The sequence below is a fragment of the Anguilla rostrata genome, chromosome 13, assembly GCF_018555375.3.
Source record: "Anguilla rostrata isolate EN2019 chromosome 13, ASM1855537v3, whole genome shotgun sequence".
Taxonomy (NCBI): Eukaryota; Metazoa; Chordata; class Actinopteri; order Anguilliformes; family Anguillidae; genus Anguilla; species Anguilla rostrata.
In genome coordinates this window covers 31113279-31139728 of record NC_057945.1, presented here as the reverse complement: position 1 = coordinate 31139728, position 26450 = coordinate 31113279, and the positions used below count along the sequence as shown (strand labels likewise).

The following is a 26450-nucleotide window of genomic DNA, read 5'->3' as shown; positions in this document are numbered from 1 at the left end:
GGTTCACCAGGGTAGAGGCTCTTGCTTGATGAGAGAATAAACCTTGAGGGCTTAAATTCTTCTTTCCCTGGAGAAGGTCAAGGCCAGCTGTGCATTATAGCACTACCATGATCAGCGCTTGATTCCCTACTGTGGGCTGTGTCGTTTCACTGAGGACTAGTGCTTTAGAAATTGAGGCCCGTTGTGGCAGTTGCTGTAAGTAGGCCAGCTAGCTGTTTGGCAAGGTGGTTTCATGTCACAAAGTAGCGCATGATCAGTCGTCTTCAGTGTAGGCATTAGTCATGGAGAAGTGTTTTGTTTCAAGAAGATTTAGCATTTGGCTAGTTTTAGTGGACTAAAAACTCTTTGTCAGCTATAACATATGAACTATAAGCTATTGATCTGCCAATTAAAGCTGCTTTAGGCAACTTTCTTAATGGTGGCAATGTTATGAAAACATTTTGAGAATTGTAACACCCGTTGGCCCTCCCCACAAAGAGACACACCCACCCCCCTGCTTCTGCACACACCTCTTTGTGAAAGTGCATCAACATTTCTAGCTATGACTCCTCAGCAAGAACTATTACTGGCATAGCTACACTAACAATGTAAGCTCCAAGAGGCAGTTTGCTGCTTCTAGGACAACAGACCCAGTCACACTGAGTTTTTGTAATGGTAGTCTGAACCACGCATTGGCTGCCTAATATGATCTATCCGACTAGTAATATTAGCTTAGTTATCTTGCCTCAGTAGACTACCTATCTTCACCCGCACACAGATAACTTTGGCAAACTTTTCCTTCTTCCAAGAACTAGTATCAGAATGAAGTAACGTTATCAATAATAGCTGCCAGCTGATTCGATGGCTAAATTCATTGGCTGGCGAGCAGAAAGTCCAGGTGCATTAGTGTTGAAATTTAGACCTAACTGTCCAGCAGAAATGATGCCAGTTCCTCGTCAGTCTTCAACTCCACCCACTTCCAAAGCTCTCGCCACCTTCTGAATTGTGCTCTGATGTTCATTCTACTTTTAGAGCAAGCTGTATCTAGTTTTCTTTTATTCTCTTTGGCAGTAGGTAGCGCCAACGATGCAGGAGCAGGTCATGCCATTGGAGAAACTTTCTTTTTCCGCACATCTAGCTGTGTGTACTGTTATGTGAATGTGTAAGGCCAGTCTCACTGTTAGGCCGGCTCACTTTAGCCGCGTTTCCACCGCAGGAACTATACCCCGGAACTAGGAACCTTTTGAGGAACTCAGTGCGTTTCCACCGCAGGAACTAGGGTCTAAATTTAGTTCTGGGGGCTTTGTTTTACCCCCCAAAACGTTCCTGCTCGGGGGGTAGTACTTTCCGAAAGTACAGGAACCTTTTGGGTGGAGCTTGCAGCGCTGAACATTTCTGATTGGTCGAGTACTCGTAGCATTTGTGTTGTATTTATTTTCCGCCATTACCCGCCATGTTTGAAAATATGCAGCAGCAAACCAATTTATTTTCATAATAACTTCAAATCAAACTTGTATGTTATGCGGCGCAGTAGCCTACTTTTGGTTATAGCCTGTCAACGTCTTGGAATTATAACGTGTGCTCTTCTGTTCTTTTCTTGCTTTAGTATTCGTTTTATAAAATGCTAAGCATTCGTGCTGGGACAGCATATTACGTAGGCTACCAAAACATTCAAACGGATTAATTCGGTTGCTGAATATTTTCTTCCGGATTTTCTTTGTTAGCCCGTTGTAATTGACTCAAAACGTTTGATACAGTTATGTGAAGTATGCGGTAGTTCTGCATAATTAACATTGGTGATACAGTACAAGCAAACTGGAAATCACCATCCGCACTTTTTATCCGGGTAAAATAACAGGTTAATTCTAGTAATCTTCCCTTTAGCTTTTTCAGACTGCCGTAATTTTACTCAATTTTACTGCCATTTTTCAATTCCACGAAAAGACCAGGAAGACTATGGACTAATTTATGGTGCATGGTTCGCAACTGGAGGGCACACTTCGCTGCTCGGCTAGCAGTAACTTCGAAGGAAAGCAAACGGTGGCTGTACCACTACTAATTTACATTTTCACGCAAGTCCGAGTTTTCGTTCTATTCTTGTCATTTTGCCATTAGCCTATATGCAATTGACGACGAGAAAGTAACCAAACAGCAAATTGTTTACAACGTGTGCATGTTTTCTGCTGTTGTTGCCAGTTATACATATAAATGTGAATGCATTCTGTCGCTTCGGATGTCAAGACATGAAAGCGAATGTTCGCATAAAAACATAATGAATGTGTTTGAGAGGATATATGAAAATCAATAAATACAAAAGTAACCATATATAGTCATTGTTGGTAACCCGTTGTATAAGTGGAATAAACCCCTCCGGGCTGTCCCGGTTATTAGAAAATAATGTAGGCTACTTCGGTGGTAGTATGGGGTTACGGAAGAAATCATATGACAGATGGACCGACGACAACGTTGCTTTTTCATACGTCAGTGGGCTAATTTGCCTAATCTTCGCGGTACTTTAGACCCCGGTGGAAACGCAGACAACCATTGGCTGAAGGAACCTTTTAGTTCCTGGTAAAGTAGTTCCTGGGACTGAAAGTTCCGGGTAATTTTGGTGGAAACGCGGCTTTTGTGAACCAATTGTGCCAAAGACTAGGCTAGCGAGTTGGCTTATTGGATCAGTTATATAGATGGCTGGCTAGTTAGCTTACTTGGATACCTAACCGGCTGACCAAACTATCTACATTTGCAATTTATTGATTGCACTTGCAATATTCATGTCACGTGTAATCATCTTTACATTGTCTTGAAAATCATGTTTTATTTATTTCATTGTAAATCCAGTTGACATTAAAATGCACCATGAAGTGCTGGATTGGTGTGCCTGACCTGCTCCATCTTCTTGGATGCAGTCCTCCCAGCCTAATGCAGTCACCTTAATTGAAATGGGCCTCTATCATGGGTTTAGAAACGAAGCCAATTCAAGATGCATCCATCAAGGTCAGACTAACCCTTAACTGGCACGCACAGACAAACTAAAATGAACAATTTTCCTCTTGAGCTGACCGTTAAAAGGGTTGATTGTGATGAGAGACCATAAAGGTATGGTGAGTTTCCACCCCTAACCAAAAGGTACCACAACTGGATAGGGGCAACGGTGGATCTTTGCCAGGCCAATTTTAATCTCTTCAATCAGTCATTGGAATGCAGATCACTCTTCAGCAATCCCATTCAGTTGTATTTAATGTCTTGGTTGGGGGAGGGGGGGTGGTACTTTGTGTTGTTGAAACAGGAGAATATATTGTGTTCTTTTATTATTGCTTTGTCTTATCTCAGTGTGTGCTGACCCACTAATTTGTGTGTGTTTTGCTTATAAATACATTTTCAGACTAACTACTTATGTTAGGCATTCTATCCTTGATCTGTCTTCCTTTGTCAGCACTTTTTGAATACTCATGTCTTTGTCTTCCTTTGATATCATCTGCTGTTGAAGTAAAGCAGGTATTTATTTTAGTTCTAAAACATCTATCATCATGGATTGTAATTTGTCATATTACTGGACTTCTGGTTGCCACTTCTAGTATCATTTCTTGTCAAAAGAACTTCATTAAATTGTGCATGGGCATGTGAAATGACTGTGTGCTTGGTCTAATATATACAACTTAGGCAAAGTCCATGGATGACCAGCTGTAGGCTATGTGTTGGACTTGCTCTGTTCTGAAGTGTTACTTGCTGAGATGTGAGTTGATGTGTGTGCAGTTTTCCAAAGTCTCATGCATCACTGTGTGCCATGAAAGAAAGCAGATCATTGCCACTGTCTCTTCTGGGATATTTTCCGATATTTTCCAACTTCATGCACAACTTGTAAGAACAGTGTGCGCAGTTGTGGTTGAAAGATAGTGTGCCAGTGTTTCTAAGTGGAATACATTGGCAGTTGCTAACTGCATAATAACATCAAATCTAACAATGAACAGGGGATTAAAGATGATGTGGCGAAAAAGAATGAGTGAAATGCGTAAAGTTTTGTACCTGCAAAATCACTTGGAAAACATCATAAGGAATAATATTTTATGCTGATATAAACATGTTATGGAACATGTTATTGCACTGACTAACACGTTCCTCAGTGGAATTCAGTCCTTACTGGCTATATCTATGGGGAGGTCTAGGCTATTTAATGAGATTTCCCATCATTCATTTGAAGGCTGACAAAGGATAGGCCTGTCCAGAATGTAAATCTGTCAAAATAAAGGTGCCAGCTAGCAACATGGGCAGTGTTGCGGTTTAAATTTATTTTAGTTTTATTGCCACTCTTGCATCTGTGGTCCACGCTGCTGGGTGTACAAACAGTTTCTTCCAAATTATGTTTACATGTTCCTGGTATGTCGAACATTTTCATAAAAATATGAAACCCAACTGTGGAAATTATGTTGGGCTTTATTCCTGTGATGCACAGAGCAGACTGAATATACACCTTAAAATGGTGTTGGGCAGTCCAGGAAAAATTAATAAGTAGGCTATTTAAAATCGCGGTAAAGCTGCTGTATAGAGTAGATACAAAAATCTGCAGTTGTGCCCAATTATGTGATTCAGTGTCTCAGGGATGCAGAATACTGTCACTTCAGAAATGCAGTTTTCAATATTAAGAACTGACCACACTGTCAGCGAGTGGAAGCCATGAAACAGAGGGCCTGTGTATTATTAGTTTGGCTGCTGTCTAGCTTGCTTGTCTGTAAAAGACCTGTCTCTATGCTCTGCTCTCTTGTTCTTTTCAGGATGTCTGGTGGAAATAAATAACCGCAGTCAGTTTTGGGGTGTCAGATTATTCTGTATGACGAGCGCATTCAGGCCTTGCCTTGTGTATATCCAGCGCTCGAGTTAGTAACCACTTTGAGACTCGGTGCTAATTGAGTTGAGGTTTCCTCACTGAGGTTGCAAGTTTAGATTTTCCTGTTGAAACGAGTTGCGACCCTGCAAGTGTGAACACGGAATCCTCCGCATGCCAAAAATGGTTTTCTGTGTCTACGGCCTCGGAAAGGGAGCTCTGCTGACCTGGACCTCGCCAGACTTTGCTATTGTCCGTAGCTGGCTGTGTCCTGCCGTGAACTGGAGCTTGAAAAACAGATGCAGGCTACAGTCATTGGAAAGTTTTTACTGTTCAGAACATAATATCCTGTACAGTTATTTTTACCGAAATGTTTTACAATGGACAGTGGCAGCCATATGGATTTTTGCAATGATTATTTTGTGTGGTAGAATAATCTTCTCATTGGCATGATTCGTTCAAAGGTTTGCTCGACCAACAGTGTACATTTTGTCACTAGCACTCTGTTCATAGAGCATTGCAGCTGAAGCATTTGGACCTCTATACCCGTTTAATGACAGGTTGGACAGTATTGTCTGAGAGGTAGCACAGAATGTAGGAGAAGTGTATTTCTGGGCAGACCTCTGTCTGTAGCAGGGTAGTGTGTATTTGGGAGGAACCAATGCAACAGTAACCAGAAGAACTCTGGCTGTTTGAAGTTGAAAATAAATAAAAAAATCTGTGATGACATCACAGAACCTTCAAAGGGGAAAATGGTCCCTTTCAGGCTTTTATTTGATGTGTGGGAGAAATGGTAAATTAGTGGAATGGAAAATGATTGACCCCTGCATAGTTAGGCCTATGTATTGTTACAGATGTTTGGCTTTATTTTCTTTGAGACATCAGTTAGAAATTAACTGTTCTGAATTGAACTAATTGGTCTCTTCCCATCATAGTCTGTGCTTTGTTTTTTTGAAATTTCTGTTGAACAAATAAAAATGTAAAAAATTTGCCATGTGTTTAAAATGTAATAAACCTTTGTTAATAAATAGGGGTATGACCATGGTTACAAAAACAGTTAAAACAAATGAAAGAATCCTGGATTAAAATTTTGAATGAGTGTATTTGTCCTTAATAGAATGGATTTTGCATATCAAAGCTGGCTTCAGCCAGATGTTTCCTCTGCGTGCATGTGAATGGGATTATATTCTTACTGTCCATGAATTTCAGCTTTTAGGATTATGAGCTTGGTCAGTGATATTGCTGGTTTTCGTATTTTCTATGATCCTCGTTCAGCCATATGGAGTTTACAGTAATGCTATCATACTAACAGGCCTCATTATTTCAGATTGTCATACACTGGAATGGATTCTTGGATAAAAATGCCATGCACACAACTAATATATCAATGTAAATATCTATATAATGCAAATCACTTGTAATAGTATTAATATAGCTACTTCTATTAAATATGAATATGGAAATGAAGACTTCATATGTACTGTACTAATCCTGAGTGTGTGACTTCAGCTGAATATATGAGTGTTGTGATTGAGTGTTCTTTCTAGTATTCAGCTTCTTTCTAGAGAACTGAAAATCAGTTCTACAGTCTTAATGTGTATGGTAGATGACCATTGTGAAGTTGACCACTGATTGTTTCATAGAGGAGATTGTTTGGTGATTTCTGGCACAGTTTAATTTTAACTGAATCCTGCATGTTGCCACATGTTTCTGCCCCAGCATGAGGCTGGACTTTTTCAGTGGATGCAGGCTGTCATATCTGCTATGTAGTTGTGAAATTAAAGAATGAATGATTGAATGAATCATTGTATTGGGATGTGGGTTTTTGTTTTTTTACTTGTTGCGTATTGTTTACGTTGGTCATGAGTATTCTAGTTTTTTTTACCAGTAGAATGCTGAGCAGACATCCTTTAGTCTTGAGCACACTGCAGTAGTTCTCTATTAAAGGAAGTATTCTGTATCTCTGAACTCACCCTCTACCTGCTGTAAACCATTTTTTTGACTTTTAAGATGTAGGCTGCTGACTTTGCTCATTTGACCTTGTGTTCATCTGAATTTTTTTTTAATTTATTTTTGCAGCTGTATTTGTTGTGGCAACTGGTAGTCAACTCTTTAGTACTGATGAAACACTGAACACAAAATTAGCCAATCATATTTTGCATTCTGGGATGCAATGTATTTTTTTTCTGTATTTTATCTAAAATGAAAAAGTATGAAAGTACCTTGTGCATGTATGAAAGTGTGTGTCATCACTGTCATACATGTATATAAAATGCATAGCTGTTCATTGTAAAAGATCATTATGTGGCAAAGTAATATATGTAATTAAGAAGTTGCGTCCTGTTTTTTCTGTTAGCCACCTGTGTCTTTTGTCTGAATGTTTGTGCTTCATGTTGGTGGCCTTTGTGCTTGAATGCTTCTGTTCTCAGCACTGGCAAAAGTTTGCGCTTTCATTTCAGTGTTTTGAAAGAAAGTGTGTGCGTGCGTATGTGTGTGTAAATTAAAGAATGATAATTGAGTTTAAAGTAAAGCAAGTTTTACTCACAAGCTGTGACAAACAAGACAAAAATGAGACAAAGTAATGGTTTGTTGAATTCGGTTTTGCATATTCACATTTAGAACTTGAGTCGGCTGCTGTGTTTATTTGAATTTTTACCAGTACATCCAAACTTTTATATGTTCGTCTCACTCTGGTCCCATTGAAGTTGGTTGTGCAGCAGTTGTACCTGAGATTAAAATGGTCTCTGAAACAACTGATGTTGTGGGTTGTATTATTAAGCTTGGCACATAAAACAGTGATGGTTGTTAAACCAAGGGGTTAATTCAGAAAGACTTTTTTTTAAAGTAATATAAATACATGTATTAATTTTTGTCTTGTCAAAACTGAGAAGAGCAGTGGTATGTTCAGCATGTGTAATTGCAAATCCCTTCTAACGTTGAATAAAATGTCTGCTGTTTCCAACAGCTATGTATTTCAGCTGTATATAAATCTGCAGTAACCTGGATAAGGTATGCAGTGCCGCATGTGTAGATTGTAATGTACAGTCCGCTGAGTCATGAATTCGCGTAGCCTCCAGTACTTCTGCTACATGACATTTTAAGTTACAGCTTCTCGGGCTGCAGTCAGCATTGGCAGGTTCCTGTATAACCTGTTTGCTGTGGGCCAGGTGCACGGAGACACTGCTGGTCGACGGGCGGGGAGGACGGTGTAAGGCTATGGAGAGGAACACTGGTGCTAGGGGTCAGGTGAAAAGGCTCATGGGTAATATCAATATGCTGTCCATTCACTGGAATGAAAGGACAGGGGGGTCAGGTAAGAAAAGCAAGAAATAATCCACCTGTCATTATGAGTTGGTACTATATTGTAATTAGTTGTATAAAGGCAGTTTTGGTCATAAATTTTGAGTCTCATTAGCCTAGATCTTACTCTGCAGAAAAATGGTGCCAGGTCAAGCTTAGGTCATTTCTTCAATTCTCTGCTGCTGTGCTGTTGAAATTGTGACTTATGGGACTGTAATATAGAAACTGAAAAGCACAGCCTGTTCCATTTTCTTTGGGAAGTAGCCTGTTCATTACACTGTATTGTCATTACAGAATCATTTGAATTGAAGGTGAAAATAGTCGGCCGTGCTCAAATTTCCTAATGAACGGAAACTTGCATCAGAACCGAATCATTGCATTGTATTTTGCTTAACTAAAGAAATTCCAAACAAAAACAGTGGGGTTTAAGTGTTCCTCTCCTGCTGTTCAATCTGTGATTGGGTTTAATTGCTGTTTCAAATCACATGTTTAGAGAACATTTTGGGAATAGCTGAACTGCGTTTTGCATAATACGATGCGGTCCTTGAATATGACAGAATTGCTGTAGAACCACACTAATTAAACTGTTCCAGAGTGCCATGTAATCTGGAGCACAAACATGGGGCAAGACACTACATTTTGCAGTTTTATTTGAGTGATGGTCACATTCTTGCTCTTTGTAGAAATGGTTATGTTTTGGTTAGAACAGGCAGCCATCAGCACTTTACTTATCGCTGAATGAGTTATGAATGGAGGTGAACTTCTGCATCAGCATTTTCACATTTTCCTACCGCAACATGTGCAAGGGAATATGTGGATTATTTCTTTGCCTAGGTAGTGACAAACGAGACCAATTCTTTGTAGATGTCAGAGTCCTCCAGCCTGAAAATATACTCGTCATAGATAATTTCTTGTAGATTAGCAATTTGCCATTTGATGTCCTCAGTTATTCTTCTATTCTGTTCTATCTTTTTGTGTGATGAGCTTTTATGGCAGAATTAGATTTAAAAGAAGAAATATGGAATGTGTGAACAGTAGGCTGAAGGTTTTAGACTGGAAGCAGGATGGCGCTCTACGTGGTGCCTGTGGAATTCACGTAAAGGTGCAGTGTGCACATTTGTTGTAAGAACACTTTTGTTCATGTTTGGTAAAATTTCCTTCGCCTCCTGACATATCAGTAAATTAAAAGTTCTAAGAAAAAATCTGGTCCCTCTGACTGCCCTAGGCTCTGAAATCAGCAGTTCTAATTTTCACCGTGCCTGAATCTTCACAACCAATCAGGACTGCCGTCTGCCCTGCTTCCTGTTGCGTGATCACCTCGCTGCCAGAGCAAACAGGGTTGGCGGGGCTAGGGCTACAGAGATAAGAGCAGAACAGAGGTAACATTAGCTAGACCTCCAAACGATGCGAACCTCTGGTACTGCCTTGTCATCATGTGTTTAAAACATTTAAAACTGTATTTTTAGTCTGAATTGGACATTTTTCGTAGACCCTTTAATTTATTGATATCTGTCGGGATGTGGAGGATATTTGACCAAATATGAACAGAAGTGTTCTAACGACAAATCTTCATACTGCATTATTAAGCATCCCATTAATTTTTTTAAAGCGTTTGTTTCCTCAGGTTTTCACCCTATGTAGAATGCTCGTTTGTAAACTGTAGGCCCTGTCCATTGCTGCAGCATGCTCCCATCTGCTGCGCATGGAGCAGGTGATCACGTGCTTCCTCTGAAACATGCGCAGCCGGCTGCCCCTGGTTCTGGCCCTCGTCACTCTACGACTCACCAGCCCAGCTGTGCGGTTACCATGCCGGTGAACTCTGCGACTCTGCGGTGCAGCCAGACTGCTTTCGGGGCTGGACGATGGGGTCACTTCCCGACACTAAGAACAAGTGTGTTGCCGGGTGCATCCCCTGACACCCCGAGCGCCGCTGTTTCATGCGTTTCACAGTGAGACAAACAGGAGCCCAGGTCTCCAGTGGCTGTAATGCCTGAAAGGGTTGCCTCTTCCCCTTCACAAGGGGGTTAATTAGCATCTCACCTCCCAAAGGCATTCTGCGTTTGCTTTCTATTGTCTAATCTCTGCCATGTCACTGTTACACTGACTTTTGGCTCTACCTCATTCCAGATGCGCTTTAAAAGTCTGGTTTTTAACTTTCGGCCTGCCTGACTGGGTTTTCGGAATAGGCCAAAGGAAACATCTGTCCTGTCCCTGTTTTTGTGACCCTATAAAACAGCTGAAGGTTGTTTTGTGGTGATGTAACGCCATGCAATTTAGGGAGTCCCTTCGACCAGCCGTCAAAATGGGAACTGCTCATCACGGGATTGCTGGCACTCACCGTGACGCTGTGGAAATTGTCACAAAGGGGGGTGAGGGGTGGGGGGGGGGGGTCAGCAGAAATAGGTCAACATCGAGATAACGAAGATCCATGGTGTGGCCTCTTGTGAAACTTTGAATGTGGCCAGAACTCACTTGCTTTCCTCTTGTTGTTTGCATTCTGCCCAAGACTGCAGAAGAAATGTAACTAGAAATCTGAGATTGGCTTCCCTCTTGCCACTCATAGAAATATACCCTTTGGAAGTGCATATATGCAGCTTGTGCAGTATTCATTCCGCCAGTGTATGTTGGTCAAACTAAAGGGTCATTCTAAAAGTCGAAATGTACATGAGTTATACAGAATGCCAGTTTAAGGTTGTCGTGTTGTGCTATGCTTTGAACGATGTTCAGAAACTGGAAGCTCATTTGGATTTGCTGTGTGACTAATTAATTCATGGTTTCCTTTGCTAATGGTTCCATGGAGCAGATTATGGCCATATCCATGTCATAGGGGTTGTTGGAAAGGCAGGGGGGAGCTAACTGGTTTTGACACTGTGGACAATTTTGATGTGGAGCGGGAGAGGATGGAGGAGGAGAATTAACCAACATTACCTACGACATTTTTATCAGCAAGATTAGAGGATTTGGATGAGTTAACTAGTCACTGACCTAGTTATTGATGCCATCCAATCAGCAGGGAGTGTACTGCTGAGACATGGTTAAGGTGTCTTACTGGAGAAAGGTGTTCATTCTTAAGGTGTCCTGCCGAACAAGACTTTGAGTTGTGGAAGGCAGAGCTTTGGGTAAGGCCTATTCTATTTGCCTTTTCAAATCAAAACCAATGGTAACCAACTGCTGCCACCCACTGTAAAATGTGGTTTAAATGGTTTGAACAGGCTTTTGTGTACAAATTGGATTTGAGCAGGGTATGGAATTAGAATATTTACTTGCTCTTATTGTGGGGATATCTATGGTAGAATGTGACTAGTTGAGACCAGTGAATTTGGGACTGTATGTAGTGCATGCAGTTTAACTTGACTTTTTTCAATTGTCATTAATATTTTAATGAACCTATTGGAGGAAGCACCATGATGGCGAATTGGTGGTTTTGTGTGGTCAGAGACTGAATTTAGCTTGGCCGCTGGTGCCCGTCTGAAAGGATTTGTAAATTATCTGGCATCTTAGTTTAGTGGGGTTCGGTTTAAAAATCAGTTTTAAAAAAAGCTTGGAGTGGTCATGATACAAATCATATTACACTTACTGTATTTCATGAAATCATTAACCTTTTGTTGTACAGCATTACACTACAGAATCTCTTTGTGAATGCAAGGAACGTATAAATCCACAAAGCAATAACTTTGGTAGTTGGTATGTGTGGGTGTCTGTGGGATTGGGGTCAGCGAGGATAGCTGGTGCTTTTAGGATCATCAGCAGGTCTCATCTTAACGGGATTTGGCTGGAGGAGCTGAATCAAGTGCGTCCTCAGGATTACGCGAATGACATTGGGAGGAGAGGTGATGAAGTGCTGCTGAGGTGTTGGAGGTGGGGGGAGGGGGGGTGGAAAAGGACTGGGGTGGGGTGGGGGGAAGTATTGCACCAGCCTGTTCTCACCTGCTACCTGGGGGAAAAGGGGCGGAGCAGCACTCATCTCCCCTTGGAAAGGTTACCAGGCAACATCTGCGCAAGTGGGTCGTCTTCGCGATTGTTGTGGTGGTTCCCTGTGCGTTACTAAGTGGTGTTCAGAATGTTTTGTTTTTTTGGGGTTATTCCATAGAGGAATGCGCAGTGTGATTCAGTCCTCTGTTTCTTTAGTGACAGATTGGTGTTTTGGAGTTCACCACACCACTGAAGATTTCAGTTTTCACATTACTACAAAAAAGGAAAGCAAAAGAGGTCTTGAACACAGGAATAGCAACAGAATCTAGTTGCTTGGTAACCATTACAGCCCAGCGATGACATTTTGATTCTTAAAAGGGGATTTGCACAAGAATTGTACTCGAACAAGTCTTTGTTTCCCATTGATTTTGAGCATCTACTACAGGGTCCAGTTCACACTTATTTGGGTGTGCATTTCATCTTTATCTGTCAGTTTAAGCTCAATGGAAGCCACTTCTGCAATTGCAGTGAAAGAGTAACAAGTGTGAATTGCGCAGAGCACTATGCTAACATTTTTTTAAGTTGAAAAATTTGGGAGGCACACCTGTGCATATCAACTGGTACAAGAGCTCCAAAATAGTTTTTTTTTTTCTACAGTTAACGCACAAGTTTTCAGGTGCAAATGCTCCTAAAATGGGAGCACTATAGAGCTCTCTTGCAAATTTTGTGTAACGCATTCTTTATACTTGTGTATTTAGACAAATGATGTTTGAGTGAAATTGGAAGAGAAAGGTCATGCAGTCATGTCCTCCTTGCTGTATCCTCAAATGAAGTTGCCTTAAACGTTCTCCTTTGTGCACGTATATGCTTACTTTTTCACATTTAACAGAACATGAACGTAGGAGACTACCAGCTGTACGTGTTCAAGTAGACCATGAAATCAAGCACATTGATTTTATTTTCTAAATATGGACTACTTTCTTTGAAATGTAAATGAACTTGCTCAAGAATTGCTAGGTTAAGAAATCAGGAAAAAACATATGCTGTTGTGACACTGTTTTGTTAGGGTTAGAGGAACATTGTCATTTTTGCTGGTGACCGTCTAACCATTTGAGTAAGACTTGTGGTCAGTTTCGCTTGCTGTCATATATTCACGAGGCCTGCCTTGAAATGTGCTCTTGTTCAATTACATTGTCTCTTTTCTCATACATTGGATGTCAGTTGTGATTTACCAGTGCAAAAGGAGACATTGCTTTGCTTTGAATAAATGGGGCTTTGTCCATTGCATCAGGTGGGCGGGTTTATTTTTGAAATGCATCGGTTTGCTGGGTCATTCAACACTGTTGACTCCTGCACAGCCGCATTGATTGTCGTGTCCCAGAGTTTTGCCTTTTTTTTTTTTTTTTTTAATGTCATCCAGTGCGTTGTAAGCTCCAGTCAGACGTGTGCCGCTTTGCGTGTGCCCTGGGGGTCATGCGGGGTCGCTGAAACGTCGTCTGCTCCCCTCTTTCAGAACAGCCAGTGTTTGGGCGGCCGGAGCGAAGCAGACCATTTAGCAGCGGAAGATGAGCGAACTCGACCAGCTACGCCAGGAGGCTGAGCAGCTCAAAAACCAGATTAGAGTGAGTCCCCTTTCAGAATAATGCCCTTTTATTTAGAGGTCTCATTTTAAATGATGCCATGTGAGGTGACCTTGAGTGTTCACAAAGGCGCCTGATAAATAAAATGTATTATTATTATTAAATGTCATTTGTTTATATAAAAAAAAAGTAACTGTTAGGTTGTCTTGTACCAGCGACTAGGATTATGGTTTTTGGAGTAAGGTTGTTTACATAGCTCTGGTCGTACTCAGAATATGTGAATATCCTGGTTAACTTCAGAGTATTACTTTGCATGTAAACAATGTCACTGTTTGAACTGCATGTATCACACAGACCACATTTCATTCAAATGGCAACTTTAATAAAGGGGCTCCTGTATAGGACAGGAAGAGAATCCGTGCCTATTTTGCTGTGCATATTGCCTCAAAAAATGCACTAGAGTTCTAATCTGTAGAGTGATAAATACTGTTTCTGGACCATTTCAACAGAGACATTGGGTGCCAATTCACAGAACATCATGAAAGGATTTTTTTCTCCAGCTGCATTGACAGCTACCAAACATTTGCCTGAAATTACACTATATATGTAACAAAATCACATTTACCCTCAGACCCTTTCCTGTGCCAGACAACAATTTGCTGTCAAATACTGTTAGTGTCCTCAATGATGCAAGGAAGTCATTCGAACAGATGAGGTTTTGGTACAGTGTTAATTAGCGCCTTCTCCTGGAGGGGTTTATGATGGATTAGCCTGTTGGTACATCTTATTCTAAGGCAAACATTGTTGAATTTACATTTATTAGATGGGAACAGGAATGGCCATGTAAGAGCTTTGCATTAGGAAATTACGACTGTTTTAAATTGCCGTAGAAGGGCATGAAGAGATTTTAATTTCAAGATATGTAAATGAAATTATCTAGGAGCAGGAACTTTAAACACTTTTAGGCCTATCTGATTTTAATGGATTCTTTCAATACTTAAAGAAAAATCATTGGGATTTTTCCCCCCTTTTACAGTAATTTTGTACTAGTGCTACAAGCCAATATTTTAACAGGCTATTACGGGGACTAAAGTACTGTAGCTGTCAGGTTTACCTTTTTCCACATATCCATTTCATTTAAAAAGAGAAAAATTTGAAATGAACTCAGGTTTAATTTGTTGGAATCTTCTTTTTTTCTTGCAGGATGCCAGAAAAGCTTGTGCAGATGCCACCTTATCTCAGGTAAATGCCTTTTCGGGAACCTTCCTGGTTAGCCTGTCCTGAGCAGCTCAGATAAAGATGTTTACTCCTGAAGGATATCCAGTTTGAGTCTGAGTCGGTACATAAGCCAAAGGTGACCAGGTGCATTTAGTAATGGGAAACAATCTGGGCGTGTGACAGGAGCGCACACAATGGGATTACGGCTCACTGTTTGCATACAGGAAGTGATTCCTGAAGTGTGATAAAGGAGTGGAAAATACCACTTCCTGATGAACTTACAGGAAAGCTATCCTGGCATTCCCCTCCCGTCAGACTGATCAGGTCTGGAACTGGAAGTCCCAGTGCATTATGGTTAGAGCAGTTCCCGGTTAGAATGGCATAAGGCAGTCCTTACTGGACGTAGGTGAGTACACTTATAGTTTCAGCTCCACGGAGGAGCCTGGTTCCAGTGAAGCCTGGGTACACTGAAACCGCTGTGCTTTGAGAATTTAGCTTTTGTGCCTGGCGGTTGGGTGCAGTGGGTGTCTGAACCTCTTTGAGACTTCCATACAGCCTACTACTGACCTGGTTTGGTGCAGTTCATGAACCTGCATTCACATATGTAACATGCACATTGCTGACACGGTGTGTCCTGTCTGCTAATGGGACTTTCAGGCTCAGTCCCAGTATTCTGTATTTGTTGCATAAAACTGTGAAAGAAGCTGTGAAAGATTTCTCTACACTGTGAAGACCTCACCTTGAGGCTCAACCAACCACTCTACGTTGGTTACCGTCGGTCACAGACCACCTGCACTGGGACCAAAGTGCTTCATGGGTTTTTTTGTTTTTGTGTTGCAGATCACCGCTAACATCGACCCTGTTGGCCGAATTCAAATGCGCACTAGACGAACGCTGAGGGGTCATCTGGCTAAAATCTATGCCATGCACTGGGGCACTGATTCAAGGTAACTGCATAGCGTTGTCCTGTTGTTCCATTTAAGTCCAGATGGAACCAGTGATATCCTTCATATTTTTTAGTCTGATCTCAATGGTTTCACCAACATTCCTCAAGCCGTTTAATGATGCTTTCCCAAAAATGCAGAAGCACAAGTCAGGTTATTTGTGGATTGCTCATGTTGCCTCATTTATATATTGGGAGTAAAGTGAAGGCCACTTGCTACACATACCTGCTCAGCTTTTGTGGTCAAATATGCCAAACAAATTTATCATTTTTATTTTTAATAACTGGTATTGGTTTTATGTCGGATTAAAAGCATGTGGTATGGGGTTGGGTAAAAAAAAAAAAGAAATCTAATTCCCAAAGTCCTGATTGTGTAGGGTTGAAGGTTGATGTCAGACTCACTACAATGCAAATTAGATTCATTTTTCCATTTCATATCTTATTCTTCAGGCTGTTTATCTGGGACCCAGTCCACCCAGAAAGGCTTGCTCAAACAGTTTGCGCAATAACTTTTTGCATAATATTGAGACTGAATTGATATTTAAAATATAACCTGTTTTCCCCCCAAAACGGAAACCACTGTCATCCTGACATCAAAGTTTATGCATGATCCCCATGTAGTTTCCTGTGTTGGGGGAAATTTGTCTTTGGGGAAAAAACCCTTCATCTTATTTTGTGCATAGTAGGGTAAATGTAAATTGGAGGGTGGTTATCACCTCTTCATTTCCACCGAAGTTGAATTGTTTTGAGATTAATGGAATTTGATGTCATTTAACGTGTCTGTCTCAAGTTAAATGACTGTGCGGAACTTCTCCCTTTAAAGCGTTGTGATTTCTGGTGTCAAGCCTTGTGGCGACAGTTTTAATGATCTTGCAGTTACAGGGGCATCCAGATTTGATCAGTAGGTGGTCTTCATCACACCTGCTTGTGCCCCGTTTGAATGTTTTTGTCTGTAGATTCAATTAAAAATATTCTTGCTTTTTTATGGACAACCTTAAAACTACTAATATTTGAGTAGGCCACCAATGACACATTTTAAGTACACACTGAATGCAATTTTGTTGTCATTAGTGAAAAGGATGTGCCTGTTTGGGGACCGTGCAACATTAACACCGCACCAGCTTTCTGAATATCAGAAATTAATTTTGATAAAATTGTCACTTTGCCCAACAGACCTCCTGGTATTTCTCTTAGCAGTCCACGGTCCAGTGTGAGAAAGCAGTCATCAGAAGTAGATCAGTTACAGTGTGACTTGTGCCGTTTATGCTGACTGCTAGTAAAGCACAAGATAAGAGCTGGAGCAGCAGCCATCAGCAAGAGATTAAAAATATAGCCGAGACTTAAAATAAGCCCATTACTCACCATAAATAAACGATAGGGTGAAAGGGTAAAGAACAACAGACAGAGAAAACAACAATACTGACTTGATTATTATAAATGTCACCAGAATGGCGCCAAGAGATTTTTAATGGTTTTATCGCTTTCCGAAATTTTCAAAACTGGTCATAAGTACCCCCCTCAAAATGACATTACTGCAGTTTGTCCCAGTCCTGTCTCTGACAGGCCTCTTCTCTGTTCTTAGGCTCTTAGTCAGTGCCTCCCAAGATGGGAAACTCATTATTTGGGACAGCTACACCACGAATAAGGTAAGCGTGCACACCAGAAATGCATCATTAAATCCCCCCCGAGCGCTGATTTCTCAGCCAGTGCACCAAATTAGAATCCGTTCTCTAATAACTGTCAGGAAGGCCCACTGTAATGGTGATTTGTGTAATGATGCAAATGTTTAATGGTCTTTGAACACGTTTGCCCTGTAAACTGAAAATGCTGAAAGTTAAGCTGAGGGAAAAAGCTGTTTCTCCTCATTTAAAAATAATAAACTAAAAAAAAAATTTTTTAAGTTCCCTGAATCTGTTGTAAATAAATACAGAATTCATGCTTTTGCAAGCCTTGCAAAAATAGCATGGATTAGTTGCATGGGTAAAACTTAAAAAAAAAATTTATATATATATATATATATATATAGGTAAAAATATATATATTTTTAAAACCTGTGGGTAAAAATATATCCGTGTTTGCTCATAGTTTGCTGTCATTTGCAGTGTTAACATGCAGATTGTTAAATTCACAGGGAAGAGTTTTTGCTTAACTTGGCTAAATCAAAAGATTTTTCAAATGAAGAAATTTTTGAACACAAAATGCTTATAACTGACAGAGTACATGTCCAGCTGTGGTCAGGGTGGCAGGTGTTCCACCTTGCAGAGTTGCAGGTTGGCAGAGCATCCTGCTCTTCCTGTACAGAGTGGAGGGTTTTCCACAGAAATAGCCACAGGTGATGAAAGCCTACGGGGCCAGAGGGCCAGTGAGTGCTGCCGAGCTGCTCTGTGTCTCAGTTCAAATCGGGGCTCAGCTAGTTCTGCCTGAGTCCTGCCGTGCTGTGCGAAGTTGACCATGTTGCTTGGAGAGGTTTACATGCATTTGGGGTGTACAGTCATACAGTACACATTGGGTGGGTCTGCTAGGTGTTCCCTGGCTAAAATACAGGGAGGGAAAAAAAAACATTTAAACTGAGGACAAAAATTACACCTTATTTCAGACATTTTAAATGGTCTTCCATTAACCTCATGCAGGTATAAGCCATTCTGCTGCTTTTGGTGCCAGTATGGTAGACTTATATTTGCAAGTCTGATGTGACTGGCTTATGGAAAATGTTGTGCAATCCTGGGCATTTTTGTGGGCTGGAAGTTTACCAAGCAAAGCATTTCCTGCAATGTGGTTGAAAATGTGTCACATCACAGATATTGTTCTTACTGTCCTAAAGGATTTTTTAAAATGTGCTAAACTTATATTCCTTTTGCTCAGCAAACGGATTGTCATTCAAAACAAAGACTGTAAAAGATGGGACTCTCATCGTGTCCATAAATGTGTGCGTTGTGTGTGAACGCTGTGGCGCTCTTAACCCTAAACCCCTGAGCGTTTGGCGGCTCCTGCAGGTGCACGCCATCCCCCTGCGCTCCTCGTGGGTGATGACCTGCGCGTACGCCCCGTCTGGCAACTACGTGGCCTGCGGTGGCCTGGACAACATCTGCTCCATCTACAACCTGAAAACGCGCGAGGGGAACGTCCGCGTGAGCCGCGAGTTAGCCGGACACACAGGTACAGTCCCCACTGTTTCCGGCGACGTGATTCGCCGCTCTTTGTGTGCGCTCTGTCCACAGGGTCTACCATTGGCTGCTGTCTTCGTTTTTTTTGAAGTGTGAATGACCACTCTGGCTCATTCGGTTTACTTTCATCAAATATGAATTGTTAATTCTGTTTAATTCCAAGTCACAAATTAAGTTTTGGGATTCAGATCCTGTTTTTAGTTGGCTCGTGTTCATGCGTCCACTGGATTTTTAACACTTGGATTAAAAAGTTGAGGGAAAAAGAGCCCTGCTACATGGAAGTGAAAAGTATAGATATACTTTTCCAATACTGTCTGTTCAGACATGAAATGTTTTTTTTATTTTTAAAGCAATCTGGAATGAATACTGAAAGGTGAATTATGAAAGATACAAGGAAAACTAATATTGAGCCTGCACGGTCTCAGTACATGATTGCAGTGATCGCATTGCATAATAATCATTGACTACTGTATTTTGTGGTTGCACATGTGAAAACACGTTTTCTGTTCAGTAGAATATTTAGTCTGCATTCTGTCTACAGTATGTCTACGGTAATGACAGAATGATATGACACTGATTTAAAGATGACATTAGATTAATTGTCCAGTCATAGCTCCCCCACACATTGAAAGTGGAAACCGCGTGCCTCATTTCAGTTTTCCTGATTTCAGCATTTCACAGATGCCCCACTAGGTGGCCATGTAGAATAACTTCACGTGTTTTTACAGAACAAAGTGTTACTTATCCAGAACCTGTTTCGTCATATTGATATAAAAATGCCAGGAATTGATCATAGTGGTTTGATACAGTAGGCCTATACTTCGCTTTTTTTTTTAGATTAGAAATGGCTCTTTAACAGGGACTTCGATTAATATGAAGCTTCAAGCATGAATTTTCTGACCAAACTAGTTGCTTGTACTCAAAAACAGAGCTATTGTATCTGATTGACGTGGGTGTAATGTAAATGTTACTGGATCAATTTAGGTTTTTCTTAAATAGTGCCCCATTTCAAATCGAGGGAGTGAGTGAGTAAACTTACTACAATTTTCAGTGATATTGGCAAAAATCACACTCCTTTGTGACAGTACCTTGATTTATGGGAATTCCCACCAGTTATGCATTTCCTGTGTACATAATGCGTTTGTGTGTTTTCAAGTGGATGGAATATCATTCATAATCAGGTGGAAACTTTCTCAAAGTCACTCAAGTGTGTGACTGGGACCCTTCTTGAATAGCACAGTCACAAAACATTGCATAGTGTAGATTTACCTTTATTTTGACAGAACAGACAGACTAACTGAAAGCTAAAATGGTTGGGAGTATACAAGACCCTAAGGGAAATTACTTCATACAGAAATTACACACCACTGAACATGTGTGAGTCTTAACAGCTTGTCATCCTTTCTCCAAAACTTCGAGACTGATCTGTTAACTGAATTGAAACGGTTTTTCTGTGGCATTTGTTTGCATGTAAGTTTTTAAATCTTATTTTCTGAAACGCTCTTTACTCTTGACTAGGTTACCTGTCCTGCTGTCGTTTCCTGGATGACAACCAGATTGTCACTAGCTCTGGAGACACCACCTGGTGAGTGAGGGAACTGCATGTTGCTGGTCCCCTTGGTGAAAACTACCTGCTCTTCTGTTCCTTTACAGTAGCATAACCTGATATTGTTTGGAGCATAAATTCAGAGATGGGGTTGATCCATTGTTACATGCTAAAGCTTTCTCTCCAGTGTCTGTATTGGCTGCTGAGTAATTCGGATGAGTTCTGATCTCCTCCCTGCTGCGTAGTCCTGAGAGTGCAGCCCATGTGACCGCTGTTCTGTTCGCAGTGCTCTGTGGGACATCGAAACCGGCCAACAGACGACCACCTTCGCCGGCCACACCGGCGACGTCATGAGCCTCTCCCTGGCGCCGGACACCAAGCTGTTCGTATCGGGCGCCTGCGACGCCTCCGCCAAGCTGTGGGACATCAGGGAAGGCATGTGCAGACAGACGTTCACCGGCCACGAGTCCGACATCAACGCCATCTGCGTGAGTCCGCCTCGCGCTCCTCCGTGTGTGTGTGTGTGTGTGTGTGTGTGCGCGCGCAGCGATTAGGGGAGGGACCGAGGGGGACGTCGTAATGGAATGTCTAAATCAGGAGCCAGCGCCGATGTGGGGGTGCAGATCTTTGTTTTAGGCCAGCGCTACACCCGATTCAGCTAATTAGCTAATCACCGTCTTCAGTCAAGACCTTGCTAAGTAGAATCAGGTGTGTTGGTGCTGAGCTAATACAAAACCTGCACCCACATCGGCCCTGTTCAGATAAGATTGGGAACCCCCTGGTCTAAATACATGATCACAAGCGTGGTGATAATGAACACAAAATACTAGAGTAGAACGATCTGTGATGTACAGCTAACACTCAAAGATAAAAGGAACACCATACCGCTGAATTAAGTGTTGCCACTCAAAAAGAACAGGATGCAGCAAACAGGCTAATACTTGCACTATTGTACTACAGAACATGTACGTGTTGTTGTGTACGACATGACGGCCAGACTTCCGGTGCAAGTACTGACCTGTGTGTTTACCTACCCTTTCAGACTTCTGCTTACTTAACACCACGAGAATAACAGAATTTCAAGAACACTGGGCTTTTTGACAGCATTTACTTTCAGAGGGACTGTTGTCATTTGTGTTCTTCTATACAAAATGAGATTTGCCAGTGCCATGGCTGTGTTTTCAATCCTCCATTTTAGCGAATCGTTTGAACCCGTCTCTGTGGTAAAGATCTTTATTTGCGAGCTTTGCTCTCCGTGCGTCCGTCTTTCGCAGTTCTTCCCGAACGGCAACGCCTTCGCCACGGGCTCGGACGACGCCACCTGCAGGCTGTTCGACCTGCGGGCCGACCAGGAGCTGATGGTGTACTCCCACGACAACATCATCTGCGGCATCACCTCCGTGGCGTTCTCCAAGAGCGGCCGCCTGCTGCTGGCCGGCTACGACGACTTCAACTGCAACGTGTGGGACACGCTCAAGGCCGACCGCGCAGGTGAGTCTCACGCACGGCCCGTGGTGCCCGCGGTGCCCGCTGGCACGGGTGATTCCGCTCTCGGGTTTGTTTGGTTTTGAACCGTTTTCCAGGGTGGATTTTTGCAATATGCAAAGCTGTATGCAAAGTGACCTTGTTTGTGTGCCATGAAAACAAAAAACTTGGCAATTTGGTACGGACTGTGAAATATGTGTCGCCTGTTTTCCACTGAGCACCCGTGTGTGCCTAGTATTGTGGCACCACGACTTTTGCGTAACATTGCCACGGTATTGCTCAACCTAACAGCACATTTGTTGCTTGGTGTCTAGATGCGTGTGAAGTACTTTTAATTGCTCTGGTTCTTAAGCACCACTAAATATAGGTGCCAAATGCTTTTTCAGACACGTGCATAAAGCCACCCACGCCATCTCTCATTTGCAGCACGCATTTGGGACTTGATCTGATTCAACCGTGTTTTCTTAACTCGTTGATTCTGAGCACACAGAATGTAATATTGATGAATGCGGTTTTTTTTACTTTTTTTTTTTTTTGACGCTGCCAATAAAGACACTATCAGTCATGTCTGTCGGCAACCTCTAGTCATTAAAAATGTATTTATTTATTTTTATTTTTTTTGGTGAAGCACTTTTTATTCCTAAGTTAGTGAGATCATTCTCTGAAGTGATCTACACTTCAGAGCTGACGCTGTTGGATCACCTCCAGTGATTGGCTCACAGTCTTGTTTTGTTACTCGGCTTTCTCGGAGTTAGTTTTTCAGGATGCGAGTTTTCGGACAAGGTCACTTGCCTGTAGTTGCAGGCAGGACGTGGCTGTGCTGATGGCAGGAATTTCAGTGCCAGGGATTTCACCGGGTGGCTGTTTTACGTTTCCTAACGCTCTACAACTGGAAATGGGTTCAACCAGGGACATTTGATCAAAAAAAATAAAAAATAAAGTCCAAGCACAGCTTTTCTCTCTGTGGTCCACCTGCTGAAACACCACAGTTTCTGTGTGCCGGAGTGTGTGTGTGTGTGTGTTTCTGTGTGTGTGTTTCTGTGACCACTGTTATCATAAAACTACGTTAGGTGAATGAGCATGAATACGCTAGCTTGTGTGCAGTCTTCATCTTTTCTAATCATATGCGAGATTACGTGCGTCTGTTACAAATTGGAATGTTGAAGTAACAGTTATTTAATAAATGTCAGATTACTGTGGGGGTGGGGGGAGAACTGCTCGCTGTTCACTTTTCATGGCAGTATTGTGAATACAGATTTCATATGAAAATATATTTGAAGTGCAGGGGTGCGGGTTGGGTCCAGGTTACCGAGGGGAAAGAAAAGGCGGTGTTTTTGCCGCAGTCCTGCGGTGTAGCGTGCTGAACAGCGTTCCGTGTTCCAGGTGTGCTGGCTGGCCATGACAACCGCGTCAGCTGCTTGGGCGTGACGGACGACGGCATGGCCGTGGCAACGGGATCCTGGGACAGTTTCCTCAAGATCTGGAACTAAGGCCTTAAGGTACGTACCCTCTGTTCTAAAGGAAAGGGGTTTTTGGTGCTCCCTTGGCTTCACCAGGTTGTTCCCTAAACATTCAACTGAATTATGCATTTTACATTTCACTGTTTGGAGTGAAATGTTTTTTTTGTAGCTATGATTTTTAAAGTTCTTAACCAATAATCTAGCTACGACCCTATCTCATTCTGTACGTCGGTTTTTCCTGTATTCCTGCATTCCCTGTAGAATGTTGTGTAAAAAGTTGTGTAAGTCACTCTGGATAAGAGCGTCTGCTAAATGCCTGTAATGTAATGTTTTAAAGTGTGTATATATATATCAGACTTTTTTTGCCTCTTTTTCAAACAGCCTAAAATTTAGAGGGTACTTTTTTTTCAATGGATAGCTTGATAATGTATAATAGTTTAGTAACCTCTTAGGTGAGTGTTCATTTTTCTAACTAATTCTCATTTCTGATTCTCCTGTAGTATCATTTCTTGGAGACAGAAATATGGCATTGGAGATATCAGTGTGAATATCTTATTAAATACAAATCAACAAGTATATGGCCGGATTTAATCTATCAAAAACCAATAATTATTTCTCTTCCTGCTTGCTTGCTTAGATGGCATTTGGACTCCAAAGTTGACTGGAAGATCATTCCAACTTCAAAAAAAATGTTTCACTGCATATCCAACCTTCTCAAAAGCGCCATGGAAAACTCAAGACACCCCAAAAAACACCGAAGGGAAAATAAACCGATAACATTTCCTTCTCTTTCAAAAAGAAGAGCACAATTGTTTTATCACCCAACTAAAGTAAAGAGTAAATCCAGTGGTATTCTGTGAAAAACACAAACTTGTGCATTCCACCCGGGACCACATTGTTTGTTACAAACGTGAAAGAGAAAAAACACAAAACACTACTACCCCATGCAAATGTACCATATGTTAAACAACTGTTGGAGTGTAATTGTACAAAATGATCGATCTCCTATTTTTTTTTTTTGTCTTCTTCCTTTTTTGTTCCAAGAGTTATCTGGAGAACTGTTAAAATGAGGATTGAAAGCTTTCTTTTATCTCATAGCCTAAAGATTTTAGAATTGAGCATGTAGATGCGTTTGAAATGAGTCTTTTTTTTTTTTTTTCTTAAATCCAGCTTTATCATGGGAACCACAGCTCAACATGAGATGAAGCAAATCAGAAACAGCGAGTGCTTTTCTGAGTCCGTGACCAGATTTTAGGGGAGACCAATCGTGTATATTTAGGGCCAGGATATTTTTTCTAATTGTTTGTCCAGTTGTTATTGTTCCCCTCCCTTTTCCTTCTATTTACACACATCTTTGTTTGCACAAAAAAAGAACTTTGCAGATAGAGTAATGTTGGAAACTAACCAAGCACATGCTGTTAATGATACCGAATGCTTGTTTTTAAAACAAACAACAAAAAAATCGCAATTTTACATTTTTTTTGTCATCATTCTTGTTATTGGGTAATGTGGAATGAGTTGAGATGAACCCCTCACCTCTGTATTGTCTTATTTTACCTTTTTGGATTTGGCTTTGGGTGCTGGGGTTGGGAGGGTGGGTGGGTGGGTGGGGGGTGTCTTGGGGGTTGGAGGTCATAGGTCATAGGGTAGGGTTGGGCGGATGGGGCTGAATTTTTACACTGTTCCACTCTGGAATTTCCTGTTTAAACAGAGATCCCCATTCTGAGCTTGGAAATGCAGTTACTACTCTGTGAATGAAATGTTGTAAAAAACAAAACAAACAAAAAAAATGAATCAATGTTTGAAAATGTTGAGATTTCAAGTTAAAAATAAAATTTATTTTGGTTGTTTGCCATGGGTGGGTTAACTCTTAGAATTGCATGCTGTAGAATTGCTTAAAGTGCATATGGAACTAAGTCTTTTGATGTTTTTCTTTTAGAAAATAACCTGTTAACCATAATCATTGCAGTCGTATCCATAATTGTTTTGCCTACTCTGTGCATACACCTTTCAATTAAACTGGCAGAGCTATGCACTTGGGAGAGAAGCAAACGTTGGGTTGCAACTACAGATTTACTGTGAACACACACTAACTCGTTCTGATGCCCACCCTAGAAATGATTCTTAAAAGCAATGAAAGAAGTCCCTCCTGTTGTGAAACTAAACAGACCTCCTTTTCACGCATACAAAATGTACACAAATGGAACAAAAAGATTCTTAGTTCTTCTGTAACTAGTACTTTAAAAAATGCTAGACTCATTTTTGTAACTTTTTTTGCTTTCTTTAATAAAAAATAAAAAAGCATCTGAATGGCAGAATTTTCTGTTCCCTTCTCACTGTAAACAAAAGCGCTCTTTATTTAGCAGTAGTGGCATTTTTTTCTGCAACACTGTACAAAATGTGATGTAATTGTGCATTAGGCCTGGAGTAAAGAAAAAATGTAAAAAGAACAAAAAAAAACAAAAAATTCCCTTTTTCTCTTTCCATGAAATAACTGTAGAGCTCTGCACCTCACTGTACCCTTTCACCTTTTGTATTTAATTTTAAAGTCTGTCAGTGTACTACAGAAAGCTGGATGCAAGATAGAAACTATATTAAAATGTACTGTTATTTAAGATGTAATAAAAAGCAGTTGGAGATGTTTCCCTAGTGTCATGAGTTTTTCATTCTGGAACGAGGCTTTTTCGCTGTCTGGCCGGTGATGAACCCACCTTGGTGACATGTTGCTTGCCCACAGCATGCGTTTTGTTTGTATAGCCTAACCCGTTGGCACTTTTTGCAAACGCGATGGCAGCACGCACAATACAGGGCACCAAACCCAGAGGACATGGGTGATGGCAAGCTTGGCTCAGTGCCATTTCAGGTTCAACCCTTGGATTGTAGTTGAGTGGCTATGCCTGAGAGTCTAGTGGTCGGACTCAACCGGCCTCTTTCTGCCAGTGGTCTGGGTGTCCTTCTCTCCCCGGGTTCTTTGGGTTCTCCCCAGCCGCTTCTCTTCTGCACTAGCTCTGTCCTGTGGTACTTCAGGGTGCTTTGGGGAC

The 26450-nt window shown here is 41.3% G+C and overlaps 1 protein-coding gene across 3 annotated transcripts in view; it reads left to right on the top strand.

Annotated features, from left to right (window-relative positions):
• Window positions 1-26052, top strand: part of LOC135237118 (guanine nucleotide-binding protein G(I)/G(S)/G(T) subunit beta-1-like) — a 29817-nt gene extending 3765 nt beyond the window's left edge. For 2 of the 3 annotated variants that reach the window (XM_064303889.1, XM_064303887.1), the window contains exons 2-11: window positions 13527-13635; window positions 14797-14835; window positions 15652-15758; window positions 17337-17400; window positions 18748-18910; window positions 20437-20503; window positions 20751-20952; window positions 21739-21955; window positions 23333-23448; window positions 24047-26052. In XM_064303889.1, the coding sequence (XP_064159959.1) occupies window positions 13579-13635; window positions 14797-14835; window positions 15652-15758; window positions 17337-17400; window positions 18748-18910; window positions 20437-20503; window positions 20751-20952; window positions 21739-21955; window positions 23333-23439 (1023 nt within the window). In that variant the 5' untranslated portion in view covers window positions 13527-13578 and the 3' untranslated portion in view covers window positions 23440-23448; window positions 24047-26052. Of the gene's footprint in view, window positions 1-11096; window positions 11221-13526; window positions 13636-14796; window positions 14836-15651; window positions 15759-17336; window positions 17401-18747; window positions 18911-20436; window positions 20504-20750; window positions 20953-21738; window positions 21956-23332; window positions 23449-24046 lie in introns of those variants that run through there. The other variant, XM_064303888.1, reaches the window with a different exon arrangement.
• The last annotated feature ends 398 nt before the right edge of the window (window positions 26053-26450 follow it).